The sequence below is a fragment of the Phocoena sinus genome, chromosome 7 (genome assembly GCF_008692025.1).
Source record: "Phocoena sinus isolate mPhoSin1 chromosome 7, mPhoSin1.pri, whole genome shotgun sequence".
In the NCBI taxonomy this organism is placed as follows: Eukaryota; Metazoa; Chordata; class Mammalia; order Artiodactyla; family Phocoenidae; genus Phocoena; species Phocoena sinus.
Window position 1 is genome coordinate 54,953,546 of NC_045769.1, and position 26,545 is coordinate 54,980,090.

The 26,545-nt window shown below is 38.7% G+C and overlaps 1 protein-coding gene across 1 annotated transcript in view; it reads left to right on the plus strand.

Annotated features, from left to right (window-relative positions):
• The window catches only part of CCDC141 (coiled-coil domain containing 141), a 204,396-nt gene that overhangs the window by 55,811 nt on the left and 122,040 nt on the right, over positions 1-26,545 (plus strand). Inside the window, exons 5-6 of the mRNA XM_032637784.1 lie at positions 6,204-6,457; positions 22,581-22,697. Coding sequence (XP_032493675.1) covers positions 6,204-6,457; positions 22,581-22,697 — 371 coding nt within the window. The remainder of the gene's footprint in view (positions 1-6,203; positions 6,458-22,580; positions 22,698-26,545) is intronic.

Here is a 26,545-nt window from a genome sequence, read left to right on the forward strand (position 1 = left end):
AGCCTGTGCTCCGCAACGGGAGAGGCCACAGCAGTGAGAGGCCCGCGTACCGCAAAAAAAAAAAAAAAAAGTATCAGCATTAGAGCAATGGCCTGCGCATTTTTATACAGCGGCAGCAATCTAGCTGTGCCCAAAGTGGTAAACAGAAGCACGTGAAATTCCTCTTAGGAAACTGGAAAGTGACTTGAGTCCAGGCCACTGAGGTGGGTTCTGTGGCCTCAATTCAATCTTCATGCCACCAGCAAGATCATCACAAAGCAATTTCACCTCCAGAAACCTGACAGTGACTGATGCTTCTGGTGAAGAGGTTCAGTACTGAGGCAGTCAAATGTGAAAGCATTTTCCGGAGGGACTGGAGGGGGAGGTTGTGGAAGTAGAGACTTTTCCATAAATATTTGGGGATGCAGCTAGAAGCGGGGAACGCTTAAATGCTGTTGTTAATGTTGGCTCCTTCAATTACTAGGATCTGTGACTCAGTGAGCCGGTTTTCATGGGGCACATGCTGCTTTGTTTGGAGGGCTTAGGCTACAGGGCCCTGGCATCCAGCTGATGGTGGGACCAATGCCCTGCCTTTCAGGGGTGTCCACGGGGCCTCCTCTTAATCTAGAAAGATGGATAACAGTGCTAGCCAAAGACAGGAAGCATAGTTTATTTTTGTGATGACAAAATATTCTTCCATCCTGGTGGCATGTTTATCATGACGTTTTTGTGTCCCTCTGTGTGATACGTGAAGCACAGGGATTGCAGGAGACTCTAGTCAGGATATTTGGCTCCCAATTCATATGCCCAAGGGTAGCTTCAAGGGCTTTGTTTTCATAATATGGGAGCTGGTGAAATTTATTAATCAACTAATTCAATGGAATATGATTAAGATTACCTGATTTGAAATACATATTCAAGAACAAAACTCTGATTTTCAGTTAAGGATGTCATTTCTGTCTTGGTTCATTTAGGATGCTCTAACAAAATACCACAGATTAGGTGACTTATCAACAACAGAATTTTATTCCTCCCCATTTTGGAGGCTGGATGTCTGAGATCGGGGTGCAGTATGGTCCGGTGAGGGCCCTCTTCTGGGTTGCAGACTTCTCATTGTGTCCTCACATGGCAGAAGGGATTAGGGAGCTCTGTGAGGTCTCTCTTTTATAAGAACACTAATCCCATTCAGGAGGACTTCATCCTCATGACCTAGTCACCTCCCAAAGGCCCCACCTCCTAATGTCATCACATTGAGCATTAGGATTTCAACATATGAATTTTAGGGGGACAGACATTCAGATCACAGCAATATCTATTATCTTTAAATTTAAGGAAATAAATTATAGCTGTAACTACAGCTAGCAATTATGATAAGTGAGATGTTGATCAGTGAGTAGCACAAAATGTGAATGTTAGGATAATGAAGGTTAATAACATGACTGGAAAAACTATAATCAAACTTATCCCTAATATTCATGGTATTTCAATTTATGTCAAAATCTATACTTTTTTCTTCTTCAGCAATGCTAAGGCTATGTTGCATGTCAGAGACTTATTCTGTAGCATTTCAGAGATCAGAACCAGGATGAATGGGTTGAAGGTTTTACCCTCTGGAAAGTTACAGAATACGTTCATTCCCTCCACTATGCGACAATCCTTGAAATAGTTGAAGCCTAACGTGTCCTCTCTAGTCTTCTCTCCTTTGGGTGGAACATGCCTAGTTAGTTAAAGTGTTTCCCAGCAAACATAGTTTCCAGACTACTTATCAGACTGGTTGCTTTCAATTCAACAACACATAATTAAACAATATTTTCTGAACCTGTGCCAGGTGAGAAAACCAGAGTCATGTGTGTTGAAAGAGTACATGGCCCTTGTCCTCAGGAAGCCTACAGTTTGATGGGGCATGTATACATTTATTGGTGAATTCTCTCTGTTCTTTCTATGGGTCCCTCTGTTACACCACCCGGCACACTGTGTAGTAATAATTTATTTCCCTCTTCTTCATCACCAGATTATGAGACTCTGGAGGACTGGGATTATTACATCTCTTAATCTCCAAGGTTTAGAATAACATCCAACTCAAAGTATGTTTATTGAGTGTTATTTGTATATAATCCCAATTTAAGACTCAGTAGCAGATGCAAAATGAGCAATAAACAAGGTACTACAGGGACATTAAGGAGGAGAAAATTGGTTATAAACCCTGAAGTATCACAATTGCACCTTCCAGTTTTCCAATGGCCTTCTTTTTTTTTTTTTTTTTTTTTTTTTTGTGGTACACGGGCCTCTCACTGTTGTGGCCTCTCCCGTTGCGGAGCACAGTCTCTGGATGTGCAGGCTCAGCGGCCATGGCCCACGGGCCCAGCCGCTCCGCGGCATGTGGGATCTTCCTGGACCGGGGCACGAACCCGTGTCCCCTGCATCGGCAGGCGGACTCTCAACCACTGCGCCACCGGGGAAGCCCCCAATGGCCTTCTAAAAATGAACATAGCACCTAAGAAGCTTCCTCACAGGAATAATCATATTATTACTTCCTTTTTCTTAGATGTTCTATGTATATTTTAAATGCAGCTGAGATATAGGTACTTTGGGGTCTATTATACTATTTTCTCTATGTTTGTGTATATTTTAAAATACCCATTAATGAGTTTAAGAAACACCATCTCATTGAGTAATATTTGGAATATTTAAAAATGTATTTGGAAGAAATGTCACCCATGTTCCCAGTGTCAGAATGTGACCTTGATGCTTTTTAGAAAATACTCATTTGGAAAGGTTAGCAAGCTATAAATTCACTTTGACTTGTGTACATCTCTCATTTATCCATCTTAAGTTAGTTATTTATACTTAATATTGATGACAAACTGTAAAGTTATTAATATAAAGTATACTTCAATATGTTTTTAGATATAATTACAATTAAAACAGTTAAACAACAAAAAATTATTTACTAGCCTTACATCACAAGGTATTATATCATAAGCGGGGCTTGTATATAGAGAACAATATGATCATTAAAATAAATGCACTGTAGAGATTTTGTATTTCTTGAAGTTCATGATATATCTAGGTAGTTTACCCCTGAGGAAAAATACATCACTTTGTATGATCAACTGATGGAATAAATAGCTAGGAAAGCATAAACAGTGGAAAAAAAAATAGTAAGATGTAAGAAGCTGACAGAGGAAACTTAGAGAACAATTGATCCACTTTAAGCACCACTGTAGTAACAGGTAACAGACTGACCATAGGCTGGGTGCATTTGTACACGTTAACTTGGGCTCAGGAGGCTGCATGCCTGGTGGTACCATGGTGGTGGTTATACCATTTTGGCAAAAGTTGAAACAAAAAACCAGAAAAAGATTGCAAATGGAAATTTTGGCTAATTATATGTATTTTGTGGGGACTAGAACAGGTTGGCCTGACCCATTGTCAGGCTGCAATACCCTGAGCATGGAAAGCTGTGCTTCCCTCTTTCATTTGAAAAGTCTGTTGTGAAAGAGCTAGTTAATGAAAGGAAGAAAAGAAGTACTACGTGGAAACCCCGCCACCTGCCCATACTTCCTGTGTGTGTGTGTGTGTGTGTGTGCGCACACGTGTGTGTGTGTGTATGTATGTAACTGTTCACAATATCATAACAAATTCTTGAATGTAAAGGAAATATGTATACCTACATATGGAGAATCAATTATACTGATGACTACATTAAGACTCTACAAATCAAAACCCTTCAGTTTGATAGCCAAGGACTTCTATAACTTGTTTTCACCTCATTTTCAAGTTATTTCTTTCCCTTCCACGTAAGAATTTTTTCTAGACAGGTTTTTTCTGCCTCTGTCCCTCTCATCTTGTTCATGTTTGTTTCCACTTCTCCTTTTAAGAGATTTACTTTAATTTGAATGCTCTCCCTGACTTTTCTTCTTCTGCTTGACTTATCCCATTCCCTGTCCTGCTTCCAAGAATATGGTTGTTTTTGTTGTTTGTTTTTTTGTATTATTAATCCTCAATCAAATTGCCCAGTGCACCTAATCACACCTTTCTTACTCATAGCAGATAACACCATCTAATACTTTATTGGACAGATCTAGGTCATATGGCATAAACGGTTTGAAATTCTTTCCTTTTTATCTCAAAATATCTCTTTACAGCATATTCCCTTATCTCAGTCTCTCTTCATCTCTCAAAAAAAGGTGTCAGTTTAAAGAGACAATCGACCCAAATTCCACAGTCATTGCTGTGTTTTTTAGCTGTCAGATGCTAGAATGCTAAAGAGAGTGCCACAGTGCAGTGGGAAGAACACTGAGCTACTAACCAGAATGCATGGCTTTTAGCACTGATAAGTCCATTTCTAATAGTGTGACATGCTTATTTTCTGGGTGTTCTTCATAGTTCTCCCATCTAAAAATAAAAAGCAGTATATTCAACCTTGCTGACAGTCTATCCTTTTTTTTTTTCTTCTAACAACAAATGTCTCAAAGATTGTCCTTTCCTGTTGATTTCACTTCATCACTGCCTTCCCACTTCTCAACCTGGTAACTTGGCTTCTGTCACTTACCCGTCACAAAACCCCAAGTCTTCCCAACATCTCTGTTTTTACATCTCTGGCAGACTGCTGATCTCTAGCACCTATAGTTCTAATTCTTCCCCCTCTTTTAATACATTTGATTTCATTCTAGCATTATACAAAATTATCGAATACCTCCCCTGTGCCAGTCACTGTGCTAGTGCTGAGGATACTGTCACCGTCCCTGTCCTCATATGTGCATTGGAGCCTAGTGGCAAAGACAGATTTTAGTCAGCTAACCCAATGCATAAATGTAGAACTATAGCTGTGATAACAGCTGTGAATGAGAGGAACATCCGGCTATGAGAACACTTAATAGGAGGATTTGGTCCAGTCTGGTTTGTCCTTTGAGGAATTGACTAAGACCTGAAGTTTGAGTAGAATAAAGATGGAGAAGGAATGTGTTGAGGAGAATGGTATCCCTGGCAGAGAATGTAGTAAAAAGTTCTGGGGCAACAAGGAGTATACCATGTGTGAGGTATTAAAAGAAGATATGGATGGAGGTAAAGAGGTTGAGACAATCTGAAAGGGAAAATAAGGACCAGACCATGCCAGAACTGAAATCATGTTAAGGGGTCTGTCCTTAATTCTAAGACACTGGGAAGCCATTGGTGTGTGTGTGTGTGTGTGTGTGTGTGTGTGTGTGTGTGTGTGAGAGAGAGAGAGAGAGAGAGAGAGAGTGTGTTTAGAAATGATCTTTCTAATATATGGAGAATGGATGAAATGGATTGGAGAGGAGATGCAATTAAGAGGTGACTGCACAAATCCAGGAAACAGGTGACGTTTTCTGGCTTGTGGGGGATGGATAGTTTCCCAAGGGCTCTTCCAATGGATCCCCAAGTGAGGTTGGGGACCCTCAAAGTGCTACTCTCAACTCCCCCATCTGTACTCTCTCCCTTGGTAGTCCTTCAGTTTTCAGGCTTAAGCTCCCGTTTCTACCAGATGTTGCCCACACCAATAATGCTGTCTACTCCAGAGAGCGCAAACCAGTGGCCCATTTGCCAGAGAGCCATGTTTTGTTGATCCTTCAGTATTTTTTAATTTAAAAAATACCAATTACACAACAGTTAAAAATCAGAAGCTTTCACATAAAAATCCATGTTTATAATTCTTTAAAAATTGGAAGCCCCATCAACACTGACCCTGTGTTCCCTCATGTCCACAGTTGGTCGACACTGGGTGACAGCAGATCCTGTGAGACTGGTCATGTATTTTCCACTTTGTCATAGTCCCTGACGTCTGGGTACCTGGCCCGCATATTCACTGAGCTTTTGTTTGGTTACTGCAGGCATTAGCCTTTAAACCTCAGATTTAGTCCAATCACCTCAGGATGTAGAGTGCTACAAGGAGAGTAGGCACCTTAACCAGCATATCACCACTAAAAACCAACTGAACCAGTGCCCAAATCTCACAGTCTTTCCACTCCCCTGTACTGATTTATGCCATCACTGAACTTCGGCATCCTACCATTTGGCAGTTAGCACCATAGCAATTAGGCCAAGGTATTTGACCAGTTGTATTGGAGGCATTTTATGTTTACACATTTGAATTCCTTATTTTTAATAGAAGGTTACATATATTTTAAATTATATGATGAATCCAAATATTACTGTATAAAAACTTGCTCATATCACTATTCTTTTTTCTAATTTTCTTCTAGAACTCTTAGAACGATCTCTAGCCCTTTTAAACAAAAGTCAACAACTCACTGACTTCATAGAAAAAATCAAGTGTGATGGACCTATTGTGAATCCCGAGATGATTCAGGGAGCTCAAAACAGCTGCCTGAAGATTGACAGTCTTCTTGAACTTCTCCAAGACAGGAGACGGCAATTAGACAAGTACCTGAAGCAACAGCAGAAGGAATTGAGTCAGGTTCTGCAGATATGTCAGTGGGACCAACAAGAAAGTCAGGTAACCCAAAGGGGCACTGATGGTGCCCTGACCTTGTCTAATGAAGTTTGCTTGTCATGTGGATGAGCCATTTCCTGGGGCAGCTTTTCAGTCATCATGGTCAAATCTTTTGGTCTTTGATTCAGACTACCAAGTTGTTTTCCCAAGCAAGTAATATAAAAACAAAGATTTTATTTCTTCTCATTATAATACTGATTTTTTAAATGGGAGAATACCCCCTAGCAGTTTTGAAAATGACTAGGTCCTACTGTTGGATTCTCTTTCGTGCTTCTGTCCAGGTCACTACCTTTAGTTACATTTCTTTGAAATTCTGAAAAGTTCATTGCAATTTTCTTGAATGTTGGGGAGGCATGATGCTGCTGATGCCAGTGAAAAAGTCTGTCAGCCCGAAATAGAGATAATGTTCTTAGAAGAGTAGCCTGGCACCAATGAAGAAAGATGACCTTGGCCTACGTCTGGATGCTCAGTGGTTAGAGGGCTTTGGGGTGGGAGGTTGATGAGTTTGCAGGCTTGTTAGAGCTCATTACTCAGACTGCAGGCCCAGCTCTGGTCAGTTGTCAGTGTGCTTGCTGTGCGTTCCTTGTGTCCCGATCACTTGAGAGTAAGCGTAGATAGAACTCTCTTTGCAAACCCCCAACTCAAATAAGTAGGATATTTATGGCTATATTTATAACTGCCCCAAGCCCATGCTTTAATCTGTACAGATTAACTGGAGGGAATTTTCAGAGAGAAATGATGTGGAAGGACATCTCCTGGTCTGGATGCATAGGAAAGGGGTCTCTTCATATATTTTATATTATTGCTCTGATCCGAACTGGAGAGATAGACATACAGCTGGTAGCAAATATGAGTCCAGGAGAAACTGGTTCTTTCAAGCTGGAAAAATGAGGATTTAAATGATTAACCTTTCAACTTATACTTATTGAGTACCTACTGTGTACCCAGATCCTATTATAAGTACTAGGGATACATAACACACAAGATAAAGTCCTTTTCCTCCAGGAATTTTCCTTCTAGTGCATTTTCTCATCCTCAGCTCTATTGATAGCCAGTGCTAGGTAACTCCTTTGGGGAGGCTGTCCTGGGCACTCTAGGGTGTTGAGCAACATTCAGGGCCTCTACCCACCACATGCCAGTAGAACATACTCTAGTTGTGACAACCAAAAAAGGTCTCCAGACATTGCTGACTGTCCCCTGGGGGGCAAATTGCCCCCAGATGTGAACCACTGTTTTAGTGTGATGAGAAAGGCCTATGATAAACAAATGAACAACGACAAGTGCCATAAAGATCAACTAGGGCAGTGAATTTTGACTTGTGTTGGTCTACTTTTAATCAGAGAAGGAATCACAGAAGGCCTCTCTGAGGAGGTGACATAGAGCAGACACCCAAATGCAGACGCCTCCAGACATACAGTCGGCTTGCATTTTGTCATCTCCTCCTTTAAGTCACTATATACTTTCCAACCCACCTCCACCTTCAGCCCTTTTGTCTTGACTGCTACCATTCACTGTCCTGCTTCTTCTGTGCTTTGCCTGCCAAGCCATAGCGCCTCCCCAATTTAGTTCTTCCCCCACCCCACCTTCATATGCTCATTACCCAGAATGCTGTTATCCAATGCAATAGTCTTTAACTGATGATTCTGGTATAACAAAGGAGAACTAATGCTCAGGACAAGAATAAACTTAAAGTTGTTTATCAGACAACTGTTTCCAAAGTTCCTTGTCCTCCATATCATATGGCACTCTCTCCCTCTCTTTCTCTCTCTCTCTTTGTCCTTTTCTCTCTCCCCTAATCCTGACCTGACACCATGTTCCCAGAGCTGCTGCCCCCTTAAAAAGAACCTTCCTCTTATTTCTTTCTATTGAATTCATAACCCCCAAACCCTGCCTCTGGTGCTTCCAAGAATACACTAAAAACTCCTCTTACTTTATCATACAGAGTAGTTTATCCCTTTTAAACCACAACCTCTCTTATCCAGAGACATTCTATCTGCAAAGAGGCTTCCCAAACACTGGACAATTTCCCAAGATTGAAAAAGCAGCTACAGTGAGTTTTATTTATTTATTTTTAAGGTAGTAATTTTGCCATTCTGCTTCAAGACTGTGGCAATACTCATCCACTTATCCTGTGCAGTAAAAAAAAAAAAATCACATGAAGATTCAAAATGAACTATCTAATCCAGTCATATACTTGAGGGAGATCTAGATACCTTGCCAACCCTAGAATCAGAAAGATGATTTGATAATAACTAAAGTAAGGTATTACAGAAGGTTTTTGACTTGGTGAGTTTTCTAACTTATGGGGTATCATGTTTTGGTGGAAGTATGTGCTCTTTTTTTGAGGGAGTGCTTTTTTTAAATAGAATTTATTTTTTAGAGCAGTTTTAGATTCACAGAGAAATTGAGTGGAAAGTACATGGTACCCTCTGTTCCCATACGTGCACAGCCTCCCCCATTATCAGCATCCCCCGTCAGAGTGGGACGTTTGTTACAATTGATGAACCTGCATTGACACATCATTATCACCCCAAATCCATAGTTTACACTAGGGTTCACTCTTGGTGCAGTACATTCTATAGATTTGAAAGAATGTGTAATGACATGTATCCACCATTGCAGTATACAGAATAATTCTACTGCCCTACGTATCCTCTGTTCTCCTCCTTTTCATCCCTCCCTGCCTAATTCTTGGCAACAACTGATCTTTTTACTGTTTCCATAGTTTTGCCTTTTCCAGAATGTCATATAACTGAAATTGTACAGTATGTAACCTTTTCAGATTGTCTTATTTTGCTTATTAATATGCATTTAAGATTCCTCCATGTTTTTTCATGGCTTGATAACCGTTTCTTATTAGTGCTGAATAATATTCCATTGTCTGGATGGACCACAGTTTATTTATCCAGTCACCTACTGAAAGACGTCTTGGTTGCTTCCAAGTTTTGGCAATTATGAATAAAGCTGTTATGAGCATCCATGTGCAAGTTTTTGTGTGGACATAAATTTTGAATTCATTTGGGTAAATACCAAGGAACACAGTTGCTGGATGATATATGCTAAGAGTATATTTATAAGAAACAGCCAAATGGCCTTCCAAAGTGGCTGTACCACTTTTAAAAGAGAGTTTCTGGTGCTCCACATCCTTGTCAGCACTTGGTGTTATCAGTGTCTTGGACTTTGGCCACTCTGATAGGTGCATCGTGGTACCTCACTGTTATTTTAATAAGTCTCATCTTTAAATTGGAAATAATAACACTTAATTCACAGAGTTGTTCTAAGGATTAAATGAAATAACATGTGTAAAACATGTAGTACAATGCCTACCATTTTAAAAGATGCTTAATAAATATTAGTTTCCTTGTCCTCCCTCTGCTTGGTTAAACCTTACAACTTACGAATTCTTTCTCATTCGGTTCCTATTCTTTCCCCTGAGTTTAGCATTACTGTTGTTATACGTGTCTAAGTTTCTTAATACTGTTTAGTTTTTGGAGGCTGCCATAGGTATAGTAAGGCTTTAAGATGCACAGTTGTGGTTAAAAGAACCAGGCTTTCACTTAGACTCTACTCCTAATAGTCTAGAACCAAAATCAATTTAGTAATAATCTTAAGGATAAATATTATTTTAAATAAAATTGGTCAATTTCAGAAACATACAAACAGCTCGTATTGCTCGATATCAAAAAAACAAACAACTCCATCAAAAAATGGGCAGAAGATCTAAATAGACATTTCTCCAAAGAAGACATACAGATGGCCAACAGGCACATGAAAAGATGCTCAGCATCATTAATTATTAGAGAAATGCAAATCAAGACTACAAATGAAGTATCATCTCATACCGGTCAGAATGGCCATCATCAAAAAGTCTATAAATAATAAATACTGGAGAGGGTGTGGAGAAAAGGAACCCTCCTACACTGTTGCTAAGAATGTAAATTGGTGCAGCCACTATGGAGAATAGTGTAGAGGTTCCTTAAAAAACTAAAAACAGAGATACCATATGATCCAGCAATCCCATTCCTGGGCATATATCAGGAGAAAACTATGATTCAAAAAGATACATGCACCCCAGTGTTCACTGCAGCACTATTTACAGTAGCCAAGACATGGAAGCAATCTAAATGTTCATCGACAGATGAATGGATAAAGAAGACGTGGTACATATGCATAATGGAATATTACTCAGCCTTAAAAAGAATGAAATAATGCCATTTGCAGCAACGTGGATGGACCTAGAGATTATTATGCTAAGTGAAGTAAGTCAGACAGAGAAAGACAAATATCATATGGTATCACTTATATGTGGAATCTAAAAAAATGATGCAAATGAACTTATTTACAAAACAGAAATAGACTCACAGATAGAAAACAAACTTACGGTTACCAAAAGGGAAAGGTGGGGGAGGAGGGGTAAACTAGGAGTTTGGTATTAAAATATACACACTACTGGGCTTCCCTGGTGGCGCAGTGGTTGAGAGTCCGCCTGCCGATGCAGGGGACACGGGTTTGTGCCCCGGTCCGGGAAGATCCCACATGCCGCGGAGCGGCTGGGCCTGTGAGCCATGGCCGCTGAGCCTGCGCGCCATGGCCACTGAGCCTGCGCGTCCGGAGCCTGTGCTCCGCAACGGGAGAGGCCACAACGGTGAGAGGCCCGCGTACTGCAAAAAATAAATAAATAAAATAAAATAAAATAAAATATGCACACTACTAATAAAATAGATAGACAAGGACCTACTGTATAGCACAGGGAACTATACTCAATATCTTATAATAACCTGTAATGGAAAAGAATCTAAAAAAGAACATATATATAACTGAATCACTTTGCTGTACATCTGAAACTAACACAACATTATAAATCAAATATATTTCAATCAAAATTTTTAAAAGATCACGAGACCAAATAAATGTTAAAAATTGGTCAATAAATGTCATTTCCTTAAATATAAAATTTAAGGCTCTTAATTTTAAAACATCCCATGTTACACTTTCTTTTGCTAATACCAGTGACAGCAGCTCGAGTAAATAATCACTGTCACTGTTGTTTCTGTGTGCTTGTAAGAGCACAGATCCTGGGGCCAGATTGTTTCCTGGGTTCAAATCCTGACTGCACCATTTGCCAGCTGAGTAACTGAGCAATTATTTAACCTCCCTGAGGTTGTTTTCTGTAAAATGTGATGTAATAGTACCTACACCATAGTGTTAGAATCATCAAATGAGTTATTATATGTCAAGTGCTTAGAACTGTACCTGGCACATGAAAACTGCTATATTAGTATTAACATTTTTTATCATCATGTCTGAAAAGAACAGTGAAGGCCCAACCCATTGCATACCCCCCCAGTCCTACCCTTCTTTGCTCACATAAAGACTCGCATTAAAGGCTAATTTCATTATTTATTTTGCATTCACAAGGTGTGATCAAGTACAAGTCACTTTTATAATCTTAGCCATACTGTTCAATGGGCACTCAATTAATGATTTAAAACAAGAATATAGTTGTATTATTTTCTGCTTGTGACTTAATAATGTTCGCTTATTAATGACTTAAAACTGTAGATGAGATTAGTATCCATACAGATAATTGCGATTAGCCTTTGACATGCTGCCACCTTTTAGACCTTTATCCAAGCATGATCGTAGTCACAGGCACACACACATTTATTAAAGAAAAAACAAAACAAGCAAACAAAAACTAATGGAATTAACCTATGCATACTATCTTATTACCTAATATCAAATTGAACGTCATAGACATAGTCTTATGTCAGAAGTACCATAGATAATTTTCATGTAGTATGTCACTATTTGACTATAGCACAATTTAAATAATATCTTACCGATGAAGAAGTAGAGTCTCTTCAGTTTCTCAATATTAGAAACAATAATTGATGTTTACTGTGTTGGTAATTATGTGAGCAAGGAAATATTTTTAAATCCAGATAGGTACAAGCATAATTAACTTACCTAACTTTTCAAGTTTTTCCTGAATGTTCTATTTTAAAGTTTTGTTGATGATGCAATGGGGAAGAATAGCAGCAAGGACACCAAATTGAGTGTAACTCTGTTAATAATTTGAGTTCTATGATTATCATGTTCCCAGAAGATCTACCTGATAAGCCTAGAACATTGTGGAACCACAGAGGCACATGCTTCATTGGAGGGTAAAGATATTTTTGTCAGTTCTGTACGGGAACATAGAAGCTGTCAAACCTTCCATTAATAAAATATCAGCTTTGTCAATCATTTTAACCGTGTAAAAAGAAGGAAAATTAAACGGAGAATTAGAGCAAAGATTACTAATGAATAATAATGTGGATGTCTGAATATCTAATGCATCTTCTCATAAGAGCCATTTAAAAGATGCATTTAGTGCTTCTCTGTTTCTAAATGCTTATAGCCTAATGCTTTTGAACTATAGTAGTTTAGCTAATTCTCCTTTGGAAAAGAAATTAGGTGACCAGAATGATGGCAATTTAAGATTTACATCAGTTGCAGAAAAAAAGGCAGATGAAGACCACATAGTTTTCTATCTTAATTGGGACGTGATAGCCTGAAAAACATAATCATAGCATGTCCTCTCTTTATCATTGTTTTCAGATGTAAAAAAGTGCACTTGTTTTACATTTAAAGATGAGCAGCTGACCTTTTTTCCCAGCTCCAGCCTCGTCTTATTTTGCAGATAATCTGCTTCATTAATGAAAATCAGAAGCAGCTTGGAGTATTTCGTGCATAATTAATTATCTTGGCAAGAAGATTTATGAATGTAATTTTTCTCAATTGCTCCAGTCAGGAATAACTGAGACAAACAAATTAAAACTAGGTTATTCATGGTCTCTTTTTACAAGACAGTATCAAGGACATCTAGGAGAATTAAATAAGACATAAAGGCAGATAATATTTTTACTACCCAGATCACATATGCTTACAAGATACCCATCTTTGTGGGAGGAAAAATGGGTAATAGAATTCACATTTGGAAGTTTTTATAATTTGAGTACCATGTATATCATAATCATGTAACCATATGTAATCATATTCTTTGTTAATAGGTAATTTAAATGGTATCAGTGATGACACATATAAGCACAGCCTTAGGGCACCAGTCTTGTACCTGCCGGGCAACTGTAAAATTCTGTGTGTTTGTGTGTGTGTGTGCTCACAGATGTGTGCACATGCATGTATATTCTCCTTTGTATGATGCTACCTTCTAACTAGGATTTAGAACTTGAGTGGTTGACCAGCTTAAATTAATACGAGGTAACAAAAGTGCCTAGCTTAGTGGCTACAACATAGCAAAGTTTTATCTTTCTTTGAATTTAGCTTTAATTTTTTAATTGAAGTATAGTTAATTTACAATGTTCTGTTCATTTCAAGTGTACAGCAAAGGTATTCACATATATATGTGTGTATATCTATCTCTCTATATATATATATATTCTTTTTCAGCTTCTTTTCCATTATAGGTTATTACAAGATATTGAGTATAGTTCCCTGTGCTATACAGTAGGTCCTTGTTTACCTGTTTTATATATAGTAGTGTGTATATGTTAATCCCAAACCCCTAATTTATCTTCCCCCCGCTTCCCATGAATATAGCTTTTTAACATTGGGTGGCATAAGGCTTAAATAAGGGTTGAATTATCTTATTATTGGATACTGGTATCTGATAGTTCAATCCAGTAACAGATATACATGACTTTCCAACCACTCATAGATTAAAATTTATCACAGAATTTCATTTTAGCACATAGGCTGCCTCTAGAATTCACTCTAAGTTATGCCAAGGTAAATACAAAGTGTCTTAAAGTGTTTGTAGGAGAAACGTGATTTTGAAAGCAATAGAACCCCCTCCTAATTAGAATGCTTGCTACTACCATTACTTTCAATGACACTGCATGTCAAAGGTAGTAACAGAGGACTCTGGTACAGATGGTGTGGATATCAATCCCAACTTTTATATTTACTTGCTTTATGACTTTGGGTAAGTTACTCAGCCTCTGTGCCTCAGTTTCCTTTTCTGTAAAATGGGAATAATAATAGTGTCTATTTATAAATTTGTTATAAAAATAAATAAGATTATATATGTAAATATTCTTAGAGCATGGCTTGGCATATGGTAAGTGCTCAATAAATGTTCACCATATCACTACATCTTTCGATGGTTAGTTTCTGAGCTTTACTGGATAATCACCAGCACATTAAAATCCTACATATTACCCAGATCCCATACCAATTCTCTAAATCACTAGATAATCTTAGCTTTCTAAAATTATGTGGAGGGGGAATAAGTGCCATTTCATGGCTTGGTATCCAGCCTACTTTATTCAAAAGGTCAACTCTATTTGTAAGATTAAGTTAAAAATCAATTTTCCTCTCCCTTTCTCCACCCTTTAGCTATTTCTTTAGCTCATTTATACCTATTGTAATTGATTACATTTTCATTAAGCTTAGTTTTTCACTGATGGCTTCACAACATTTTAATTGGGCACAGTTACTTAAGTTGGTAAGAGGGTTGGGGGACACACACTGTGACTAAATTACCTTCTCAGCAGTGATAAGACTGATGACAAAGCTGTTTGGTGTGTATGCTACCTGGAAACGGCTCTTCACTGCTCCCATTGTATGCACCTTCCATTGTGTGACAAAGTTAGCAGCTGCTACTCGAGCTGTCTGCTAAGCCCCAGGGCTGCCTGTGTATCTTTCCACCATCCTGAGCTCTTTTTCTTCCCTGCCTCTGGTGCTGGAGATGGTTGGCTTTCCTTTTCTCAACACCACTGCCACCCCATACTGGGCAGGGAGTGGGACTCATTCTCTCCTCTACCCTCATTTTCATGGTTCCCAAAGACAAGCAAAGAGGCCCAGTTAATTTTAATGCTTTTTATAGGGCAACTGAAAAGCAAACAAACTAAATGGCACACTTTAAAAGGATTAAAACATCCTGTAAAATGTAACAGTTATTTATCCTGTCAATATGATAGTTTCTGGCTCTCATTTTTTCTGACAACTGGGTGTTTAGGCCAAAGCTTCAGTATGAACTCCCTTAGGCTGCATGACCTAGGATCTGGGATGATAATATGAAAATGTCAGACTTTGGTCTCACTCCCAAGTAGCCCTGTATGTTCCTCTCTCTCCCTCTCTCTTTCTCTCTATCACACACGCACACACACACAGTGAATGGCTCCAGATCATTTAGGGTGGAACCCTAAGTTATACTGGGAAAACCATGCCTTAGGTATCTTAGGCAGAGATGCACATCAACAGGACACTCGGCTGGGTCTCTGTTTCCTTCTTGATAAAAAGACTTCCTTCCACTGCTGGTAAGATTCTTACCAATGACTCAGAGTTAATGCTAGAAATAGAATTTAGGTCCAGAGACTACTACTGTATTGATTTTATTCATTGGACTAAATAGTTTCGACTGTTTAAGTAGTTGGAGGTTAAGAAGCTGCCTAAACACAAACAAGAGTTGAGGGCAGTCTTGGGAAGGGAAGAAGTCCTTAGTGCCATTTTTCTTGAAATATAGATGTGAGAAGAGAAATGATATGTTAAGACAAGTCAAAATAATCAGAAGACAAATATGTTAGCACAAGTAGAATAATTAAATACATAAAATTATGGTTCCAGACAGGGAGATAGATTATCTGTGAAGCTGTTAAAGTAACAAAAATTTTGCCTCAAGACAAACAACATATTTTAGCTTTCCTACTGCACATCAGTAGAGAATACTGGGATCTGATCATGTGTTGAGGAGATACTAATACCTTCCAGTTGACTTCAATAAGTCATGGAGGGCTTTCAAGTTCCACAAAAGAAGATTGTGTGCTTTGTCCTCCTAGAGTCTCTGAGATGAAGTCCAAATAATAACAAGCCAATAATTAGATCAGTCCCAGAATACATCCCAAGCCACGTTTTGGGCAGGAATTCTTTTTCTTTCTCTGCTCCCAAGCCCTCAAGTACAATCATCAGAGACACGTTTCCATGCCTCTTCTCCTAATATGTGTTATCACCTAATGGAGCTAATGGTTATTTGAAGTCTGGTTATTGCCTAGTTAAATACAGAGCACATTTGACCAGGTTTCCTAATACAAAATAATGACAACTGGTTTCCCTACTGTAAAAAAGAAAAAGAACAAAATCTTACGGGAGCTAAAATGGTTGTTATAATACTAACATGCCTTCAAAATCAAAGTAGACATTAGAACTGTCACCTGAGGCCATCAACTATAATTGAAAATACCTTTGTATATGTATGCATCTTTGATAATTGGAAAAGAGACTATCAAAACATCTTGAGTTAAAGAAGATACATAACTGATGTCTTTTTCCTCCTTTATCAGTTTTTTGTCTCTAATAGTAACTGTTTATTCGTCAAAAACTGTTCTGGGGCTTCCCTGGTGGCGCAGTGGTTGAGAGTCCGCCTGCTGATGCAGGGGACACGGGTTTGTGTCCCAGTCCGGGAAAATCCCACATGCCGCGGAGCAGCTGGGCCCGTGAGCCATGGTCGCTGAGCCTGCGCATCCGGAACCTGTGCTCCGCTACAGGAGAGGCCACAACAGTGAGAGGCCCGCGTACCGCAAAAAAAACAAAACCAAAAAAAACTGTTCTGCACATGGAAAAGAAAATGAAAGTGATTTGGAGAGATTTTCATCTTCCCTTAAGCATTTCTGTTAAGATGTTTGAATTACTTATTGCTAGTTCACCTCCCCCAGCATAGTTTTAAACAAAGATCAAAAAATAAGATCTGATCTTGGATTGTAGAACAAATTGCAGATAAAGAGACCGTGATGGTTTATGGCAGTGTGATGCCTAGCTTTGGGCTGCAGCAAAAGTTCACCTTCTTGCCACCTGAGTTGTTTATCCTTGTTGTCAGAAAGCATTTTTCTATTGCTTTTGTCCCCCGTGTTTTAGTCCTGTCTTTGGCACCTGCTGTTTGGGAACTGGAATTCTCAGTTTGTCCTTGCTGTCACCTCTGCCTGCAGCCGGCCTCTTCCTCTAAGGCACTCCTTCTGGCAGACCTGGCCCACACATCCGTTCTCCTCTCTACCGCAGTATGTCCACTGAGCCCCCGCGATTATTCACAGGGCTTACTTCCATGTTAGAATTAGATTCTGTAACTATAGTGTTGCGTTTTAGTTTTATCTTAAGAACATTCGTGAACATAGTGTAATAAGAAACATTCCTCTTCCCTGGAATCCTTTGGTTCTACAGATGGATATGATGAGAAGAAAAAACACTAGACAGGGAAGCATGAATTCTGACTATGGCATTTCTGCCTTGACCTGTAGGACTTTCCTCTTGTTGGTTGTGTGACCTTAGATGAATTGCTTACCCTGACTGGGGCTCAGTTTCCTTATCTGTTGAAAAAGCAACTGCCTCCATCATAGGAGGTATAAGGATTGGGTGAGGTAACCTGAGACCTGCCGATAGTACCTGACACCGCTCTGGGAAGGTCCTATTCACTTCTCTCACTTTCCTCATTCTTATCTCCCAGTAGGGGTCAGGTGAGACTGGATCATTCAACAAGAAAAAACTAGCCTTTTCTTGCCCAAAGCTGATAAGATCAGTAGTGCTTTCTTCCCACCTTCCCACTCTTTCTGGTATACATTCCTGCCTCAACTTTCCTTAATGCATCTTCAGTACCCCGCACCTACAAAAAATGCTTACGTCTCATCTAGTCAAATGAAAAAGTTGGAAAGAACCCCTCTGTTACCTCTGCTTTCCTTGAAGCTGTCAACCAATCCCCCCTTTCCTTATCCAATAAGCTTCTTTGAAAGAGTCATTAGCTCTACTTCCTCACCACCACTCAGTGGTCTATTCATGTTTACCAACCATAATCTCATCCCACCATTCTCTTGACTCCACTATTTTAAATTACCCTTAATTAATACTCAGTCCTTAGATCTACATTTAACAAATAAGGATATTCTGAATATCCTTGTATTACAGAATCATCCAATAAAATATATAATACAAGCCATAAATGTGATTTTAAATTTCTAGTAGCCACATTAAAAAAGTGAAAAAAAGTTTAAAGAGAAAAAAGTCACATAAAAAAAGAAAAGCAGTAATATATTTTGTTTAATCCAACATATCTAAAATAGTATTTCAACGTTTAATCAGTATTAACTATCAACAAGATATTTTCATTATTTTTTATACTGTCTATGAAATCAGCTATTTTATACTTAGAACACATCTCAGTTTGGATTTGTCACATTCCAAGTACTCAGTAGCCATTTGTGGTTAGTAGCTACAGTATAGGACAAAGCAGATCTACACCATTTGACTGAGTCTTCCTGGCATCTCTCTTTAACTTCCAAGGCAGCTCTTGGTTTTCATTGAACATCCCTGATTGCTCCTTTTTTGCGTCTTTGTTGATTTCCCTTCCCTTTCTCTCTGGCTCCCTTCAACCTCTAGTGTTTCCCCTCCAATCCCCACCTCCTCTCCGCAAAAAAAGATCTACCCCACTCCTTCTCTACCTTAGTTCTACCTCCTCTGAGTACTGAGTACTTAGAATGTCATGTCAGACAGGTGGGATGGCTACAAACATATCACTTAGATCAATCTGAAAGGTAGGAACTGCGAAGAGAAAGTAAAAATATTCTTGTTTTACCTTTTAATCCATCATTGCCCAGAACCAATTTCCTGTGCATACTCTGAATGCTTTTTGTTCTTCCTTTCTTTCTACATGCCCCCAACCCTTGGCTCATGTTTTTATCCTTTTGCAGGGACCATGTTCTATAGAATAGAATGTCCTGATGCATCATTTACTGTACTTATCACTGAGACTTTCGAACAGCAGCTGATATAATTTAAACGCTTATAAAAAGTGCTCTTGGAATATCTGTGCAGCTGTCTGCAATAGCTACTCACGGGATTCAATGACTGATTTACATTATGGTTGACATGCTGTCGGTTATTTAGGGTGTCTTGCTTTGACATCAGATGGACTCTGAGAGTCTATTCTGCGTACATCTCCCAGCACACAAAGTATATCTGATCTAAGAGGCTGCTCATGTATGTGACTGCCTCATGATGAGATGTAACACCCTGATGATGAACCATTTTCTTCTGAGTGTTATGCCAACCTGTTTTTATGTTTCTTCCCAGGGTGCATTTGGTAGTAAAAATGTGTAGATCTAGAGAGTCAGTATGCTTTATCAGGCAAGTATGTGATCAGGATATATGGAATACCACCAAAGATCTTACATTCTCTTGTAGGTAATATTTAGTATTGCCATGCCCAAGGGAATAGTATCCTTTTGGGGGGAGCTGAAACAGTATTTGCCAAATCTAGGGGATGAGGTCAGTAAATACCTTTAAAAAATCAAAACATCTTGCTCCTTCCCAGCTTTCATCACTGCTGGCATATGTTAGATAACAAGTCTTTGACTCACAGAATTTAATAAGATTATCTGAGGGTTCAGACTTCTCACCTGTTTTTAGAGATTAGTGAACACCTGTTTGTATCCATGTTTTCTTCACTCAGATTCTATATTAACTTTCCCTATTAAAGCATTCTTGAGATTTTTGAGTTCCTACCACTTTAGCTAAAAATAAATAAAGCTCACTCCCAGTACTTAATAAAATAAAGGATCTCTGAAAGTTAGTTATGTTCAGGATCCATTTTTCTTTGATGAAACCCTTAAATCATTCCTCTAGTTGTGTTTTTATATGGGCCTACTGCCTCTTTTGTGAGAAATTTTAATAAAAATTTAATAAATTAATGTACAAATTTTATAGCTCTTGATAAAATACTCTCTGGGGGTTCTGATATGCACATAATACATATCATTTAGTTCTAATTGGGATACCAGAAAGACAAACCATCCTCAAATAATTGTAAACAAGTAAACACCGTACTTGAGATATGGGGACCGGCTAATATGTGTATAGTGCACAGATCACCAAATGTTCTGAAGAGAATGAGGCGTACTTCACATGAAAGCTGCTACAGGGTCACCGTTATTCTTTTCTTTGCACTGACAGTAGCCTAAAATGCTGGTCAACAAAGATTTCCAATTAGCAGAAAGCTGGAGAAACCCCGTTGCTGCCTATTTTACTGCCTGTTCCATGCTGGAAGATGCTAAGTGTTGGTATAGACATTTGATCTCATAATCAGCTTTGTGATATCAGCCCTGTAATGGTAAAGGAGTGTATTCTCCGTAAACCCTAACTTGACTTCTATGTAGTGTGCGTGTGTGTGTGTGTGTTTGTGGTGTATGTTTATTTTTATAACATTTATCCATTAAGTTTGCCGTCTTTTTAAAAATAAATTTATTTATCTTATTTTGTTTATTTTTGGCTGTGTTGGGTCTTAGTTGCTGCGCGCGGGCTTCCTTTAGTTGTGGTGAGCGGGGGCTACTCTTCTTTATGGTGCGCGGGCTTCTCATCGCGGTGGCTTCTCTTGTTGTGGAGCACAGGCTCTAGTTGCACAGGGTTCAGTAGTTGCGGCACATGGGCTCAGTAGTTGCGGCATGTGGGCTCATTAGTTGTGGCTCGCGGGCTCTAGAGCGCAGGCTCAGTAGTTGTGGTGCACAGGCTTAGTCGCTCCATGGCATGTGGAATATTCCCAGACTAGGGTTCGAACCCATGTCCCCTGCATTGGCAGGCGGGTTCTTAACCACTGCACCTCCAGGGAAGCCCTGTTATGTTTGTTTGCTGTGTGGAGCTTCAGGACTAACGTAGCTTTCTCTTTGGCCACCTGCTTCACATGCCTCTCCATGTTATAAGAATTCAGATAAATCCTGGGGCTGTGGCAGGCAAGACAAGCTAGGCTGAAGAAAGACCTAGTGTATATCCTGGGCAGTGCCACCACTTTGAGTGGGCTGCCAGGATTCATTTTTCAGATGTGAAGTAATTTCCCCTGATGACCACAGACTTTAAGTTACCCAAGGAGGGTAGCAGGGCACAGTGGAAAGAGCATGGACTTTGGAGTAATGTAGGTATGGGGACAGATCCCAGCTCTGCCACTTACTGTGTGGCCCTGGATAAGCTGCTTAACCTCTCCTCATCTCTACAGTGTCGATATCATACTTGTTATAGAGCTGTTGAGAGAAAAAGAGATGATGCCCAAAATCAACTAGCAAACTGTTTAGCATGTAGTGGGGTTCTTACAAATCAGTAGCTATGATGTGATCATGAGAATAATACTGTATAAGATTTGAGAGTAAAACTCCAATTCTCTTTCCTTTAATTGGGATAAGGAATCTGCATCCAGGGGCCACATGTTATCAGTCTCACGTCAACTTACATCATTTTTAAAAGCACAGCTTCTTTCAAGTCTTTTGTTATTTGTTGTTTTAACACTGTGTAAGGCACATATTGTAAATCAAGTCTAAATGAATGTGAGTTATGCCCTTAGACATTTATAATGTCAATGGAATTTTAATAACTTCTCCATGTCATTTTCTGAATACAGATTTTCAGCAGTTGCAACAAAATAAGTATTTTTGCATTGTCTTTTTTTTTTTTGCGGTACGCTGGCCTCTCACTGTTGTGGCCTCTCCCGTTGCGGAGCACAGGCTCCGGACACGCAGGCTCAGCGTCCATGGCTCAGGGGCCCAGCCGCTCCGCGGCATGTGGGATCTTCCCGGACTGGGGCACAAACCCGTGTCCCCTGCATCGGCAGGCGACTCTCAACCACTGCGCCACCAGGGAAGCCCTGCATTGTCTTAATAGTAGAAACATAATTCTACATATGCTATTCAATATCTTCATGTGAGTCTATGTAACTACACTCAGATTCATAATCTTATATTCTAAAATAATGCATGGTTTATAGGGGAATATAAATTTGGGAAATTATATTCCCAAAATTTGGGAATCTATTTTGGTTCTTCTTTGCTAGGAGATTTTGAATTATTTTCTTCATGCTATGTAATCCAATGAAATGATATATTGTTCTCATGGTTTTGGGGTATTATTTTGTTTTTTCTCTTAAGCATGTAGAGATTGAAATGAAGAAAAAAAACCTGATTATATTAACTTAACACGTGAGTTTATATAAAAAGAAATTGAAGTAGCTTAAGTTTTGAAAGCTTAGGGAAGGATTTCTGGATTTTTACTCATTTATTCTAATCATTTGAAATTTGACCTGTCTGTGTTGCTTCTTACCTAGGTTACTTGTTGGTTTCAGAAAACCATAAGAGATTTACAGGAACAAAGTCTAGGTTCATCACTTTCAGACAATGAGGAGCTAATTCGTAAACACGAGGAACTGATAATAAAAGCAAAGGTAAGAGACACATTAAAAAAATAATTGAAAACTGCATGGACTTCTCTTGAATACACTTCTGTAGGTAATTTAGTGGAGTACTAAAAAACTCTCTTTGTATAGTTTGCTTGCTGTTCCCATTTATATTTCCCTAGTTCCTTAACTTGCTTCACATTCCTTAGTTTTGCAAAAAGTAATAACTACCAACCAGGCAACAACTTGTAGGTGTGTGGACGCACAAAATGGAACCATAAAGTGCTGAGAGCCGGGGGAGCAAAGCAGACACATAGCAGTGCTCCTCTCACCATTGTGTCTTGTTATTTGGAAATTGACTCATTTGTACATGTGGGGTCTATATATATTTTCCAAAGTTCTTTACAGGTGCTCCGTTTTTATCTGCAGAAAAATGAAAGTCCAGTTTTAGTAGATTGAGTGGGAACAGTGAATACTTTAATCAGTTTCAAGATTTAGAGAACTTTCTGTTGTTAATATCTTGGGTGATTGATAGTTGTACGTACAGCTAGGTCATGAAGCTCAGGAAAACAGTGGGCCAACACTAATAGACAACGGTTGAACATAAGGAATACAAAGCAAATACATATTTACATGTTTGGGAGGATGGGATTTGGAGGGGTGGGGGAAGGGGAGGCAGCAGGTTGCGTTTATCTAGACCGAAATCTCCTCATAGGGATCATGATGTTTTCATTTGCTGGTTTTTGCTTCTCTTTGAACACTACAGGATACATAGGTACTCAAAGTGTATGGTTTGAATATTTGCCTGACTGATAAAGATTCGGTTACAAAAGACTATTATGGCTGATGATTTTTTAAATTCTTTAAAATTTTTCAGCATTTGGTTTATCTGTTTGAGAAATTAGGTTTTTTTCACTGAAGTCATATAGCATTTTATTCTGTGCGTGTGATACTCAAGTTTTATCAGTGAAAAGTCTATAAAAATTCCTAAATGCTAAGCACAAGAGATGACCTGAATTGCATAGGATGGGTGCTTCCTTAAAACATATAAATAAAAATGGACATACTTGGACATACTTTGGGGTTATATTTACTGTAACTGTGGATTTATTATGGTTTCTCACAGCCCTGAGGACAGTTTGGAGTAGAATATTTGTTAATGTATAACCGCAGTCTAGCTTATATCATAGTTTACAGTTTACCTTTGTAGCTCTGATGATGTGTATAAATAGAAAAACATAGATATTCATTCCATCATTATTCCTATGTTGTTGTACACCTAAGTGGTTTAAGAAATATATTTAATAATACATATTTTATTGTATAAAGTACATCATAGAAAATTTCATAACTATAAGAAAAATAAAAGGAAAATAAAAGTGAATTCTTCAACCCAAAGATAATCATTATTAAGATAACCATTATTAGTATTTCTGTGCACTCCCTTTTAGTCTTTCCATACACAACCCTAGAAACATAGCATTAGAGTCATGCTTTATTTCATTTACAACTTTATCATAAATATTTTCCTGTGTAAACTAATATCCTTTAACTGCAGCATATTTCATTATATGGATAAATGTATATAGCAGAGTTACACATTTTGGTTATATGTATAAGCTAAGCCCTATGAATACCCAAGCAAATATTGTTTGAAAAGGGTATGAATTCCTGATAAACACCATTATATTTCAGACAAGATGACTACTTCCTTTCAGGGTCCTGAGCCACTCAGGAACCAGTTACAGATCTCATACAGAAGCTGTGTATTGCCCCATGTACTCAGTAAGTAGTTTTGGGGCCGAATTGGTTTTGGAAACTGAGGCAGAGAAGCCTATTTTCCTATAGCATCTATAGCATCCTTGCAAATAAATTTATTTTCTAAAAAAAAAAAATTGTATGTTTGCTTTGTTGGGAGTTCATGTTTTATTACTTCCCACGAAGCATTCTGTATGATATAAGATTTTCCTTCAACTATGGGCTGGCCTTTGGAACCCCTAATCTCAATAGCATCTTTAGAGATTATCAAATATTGAATATCTATTTAGAGATGAAAGTTCAAACATAACTTATTGATGAAAAGGTTTTTTAAGATAATTGTCATCAATTTGGGACACTAGATAGTCCAATGTCAAGATAACTGGTTATTCAAGGCAGCAGGGGTCCCTGAGTCACATGGGTTGAAAGAGACCCCATCAGTATAAATGCAGAAGAGGGAGTGACATTCTGTTCTGGGGTGATCTAGAAGGGTGGGGTTTGAGCAGATGGATGGAGTATGAGTGGTTGGTTAGGCAAGGGTGATCATTCCTAAATAAGGTAGAATAAGAAAACAATGATGAGACCAATTTGTCTGTGATGAGAGTTAAAGGTCCTAGCAATGTTCAACCCAGAGACAAGAGACCAACGGGAGTTGTCTCAGAGGTCATACTTATCCACAGCCATTCCCTAGAGAAGAAATGATAACAGTGCATGGTCATTACAGGGAAGTAAACTTTGCAGGTTGGAAAATAGAAGAGAATTCTGAGGCCACAGAAGGTGGGCCTAAGTGACCTTAAAACTCCCTTTAAGTTTCAGTCTCATAAAAGAGACAGGATTTAGATTATAATAACTGTTATGCTTGTGAAATTTAAAGCAATGTGAGTGTGAAAAACACCTTTTCACAGATGGCTGAAATAATAGGACTAGATTGGGAAAATAGCAACATTTCTTAAATGTGGAGATAGTATCTTACTCATCTTGGTATTCCCAGCACCTAGGACAGTGCCTGGTATTTAAAAAAGGCTGTTTGATTCATGTGTGTTTTTTAAATCCTCTTTCCAGAAGAAAGAAACATTCTTTTAGTGTCTTTCTGTGACTCTCTAGTGACTTTTAGAGAGTGATTTAGCCTCCTTTTGCCTACCTAGCCATCCATTATCTTTATTTATTTATTTTTAAATGTTTAGTCCTCAGTATAGAGTTACACAAACTCTTTAATTCATCCTAGATCTCCGGGTCAGCTACTCTCTTGACTTATTTTATTATTTCCCCCTTCATTCTCTATCTTCCTCACATCCCCATTCTCACAGGCACCTACTCTAATGGGTTCAATATGTGTCTTTAGACATATTCCCATTCTTAAAATATATACAGAGTTACATGTTTTCAAGTTGCATAGATGATATTAAGGCATAGGTTTCATTGTGTTTCTTCCCACAACACTGGTTGCATCTAGTAGCTGTTTGTGCTCTTAAGTAGTCGTTTGTGATCTTCACTATGGTAATTCCTAGATGCAGCATAACTTTGGAAAGTCCTATTACGTAGATATTGATGTCTTACTTCTATCCTTCATAATGTTAACAGCCTCCCATTTCTTTATCCCTTATAATACCTGGGCTTCTAGTCCACTGACTCTTCTATTTAGCCCTTCTGCTGAGTTCCTCACTTCAGCTATTACGTTTTTCATACCCCATTCCTCACACTGATTCTTCCTCATAACTTTTTTCCTGCTTCATCTGTCTAACATCCTTCTTTATATCCTAAGGTGTGCTTTATTCGTATATTACATTGTTGGTCTGTCCAGTGCATTAATTCTGTGTCCTCTGATTTAGCTATTTCGGTGTGTTGCTTGTGCTCATCAGATGTTATTTTTCCCTGTGAGTTAATATTCCCTTGGATACCAGCAACTTCACTTGGTAAGGCATGGGAGGTGTGAAAGCCAGGTCTCTAACTTGTCCTTTTCTGGATGAATTGGGGTCAAGGTGCGGGGAGATGCCCCTGAGTGCTTCTGTTGTTAGAATTAGGGCTCCACCATTTCTGGTTTGCCCCTCTACCCCAGATACACACAAAGGAGGGGGACCCCTTGGAGAACCTCCCACTGATTGGAGTCTGGACACTGCTTTGTTCCAAGACCCATTTCC